Source organism: Sphaeroforma arctica (genome assembly GCF_001186125.1).
Source record: "Sphaeroforma arctica JP610 unplaced genomic scaffold supercont1.8247, whole genome shotgun sequence".
Classification (NCBI taxonomy): Eukaryota; class Ichthyosporea; order Ichthyophonida; genus Sphaeroforma; species Sphaeroforma arctica.
In genome coordinates, this window is record NW_014032311.1 from 130 (window position 1) to 1,264 (window position 1,135).

The 1,135-nt window shown below is 42.8% G+C and overlaps 1 protein-coding gene across 1 annotated transcript; it reads right to left on the reverse strand.

Annotated features, from left to right (window-relative positions):
• Window positions 1-374: 374 nt before the first annotated feature.
• SARC_16515 (hypothetical protein) lies at window positions 375-525 on the reverse strand (the record flags this gene model as incomplete). The annotated part of the gene is made up of 1 exon (XM_014289381.1): window positions 375-525. A coding segment is annotated over one exon (151 nt), but the record flags the coding sequence as incomplete, so codon positions are not given.
• Between the last annotated feature and the right edge of the window lie 610 nt (window positions 526-1,135).

Here is a 1,135-nt window from a genome sequence, read left to right on the forward strand (position 1 = left end):
TGCAGGTAACTACGCAGAATCCCACTTTCTGATTGCATCCTTTCCGTGTGTTGTGCTGCTGTTTGTCCCTAAGTTCCTGGTTTATATCAGTCACTAAGTGGCTTAAGGTGCTTGCTAAGTGACTAAGGTTGTTACTAGTTCCTGGTTTATATCAGTCACTAAGCGGCTTAAGTTACTTGCTAAGTGACTAAGGTTGTTACTAGGTTCCTGGTCTATATCAGTCACTAAGTGGCTTAAGGTACTTGCTAAGTGACTAAGGTTGCTACTAGGTTCCTGGTCTATATCAGTCACTAAGTGGCTTAAGGTACTTGCTAAGTGACTAAGGTTGTTACTAGGTTCCTGGTCTATATCAGTCACTTAACGGCTTAAGGTACTTGCTAAGTGTCTATGTTTGTTACTGTGTTCCTGGTTTATATCAGTCACTAAATGGCTTAAGGTACTTGCTAAGTGACCAAGGTACTGTTCTTCCTCACACCCAAAGACTCTTTCCCAGTGCTGCACGTCCGGCGCTGTGGCGTTGTGCATAGGATTGATTGCAATGGTTTGTGAGGTGCCGAGCAGAATGCAGGGATACTTGTACCACGTTTCAGTGCAAATGCTAAACTATAGCAAGACGAATAGCAGTACTGCGAGATGTGTGTATTCGTCTGGACTAAGTGTTTGAAAGAAGTAGATCCATGATACAGTCACTACGCCAGTGTGTCGAGGGTCACGGAAGACTTGATGATAAATGCAATGGTAGATGTGTGCTGTATATAGGGTACCCATCCTGTGGTAGAGAGCAGTACAACCTCATACTTGACTCTCTGTTTCCTGTTCAAACTGCCCCTTTGTCATGATCGAATAAAATCTATACGTTATTAAAATTGATGTGTACTCGCAGTGCAGTAGTAGTGCTATCTCAAGGCGAATAGTAAAGCTGCGAAATGTGTGCATTTATCCGGTCTAGGTAAAGTAGATGCATATGCTTTTGTAAAGAGGAAAATGTATGTGATGTTAACAATAATTCAGCACAATCTCAAGCGTAAAAATCTTAGGCTAAACACACTACCAATCCATATTGCAGCCATGTTCGACTCCGTAATGGTGGAAAGCCATGGCAGCAAAGTTCCCCTCTCAGCGGTATGTATCGGGA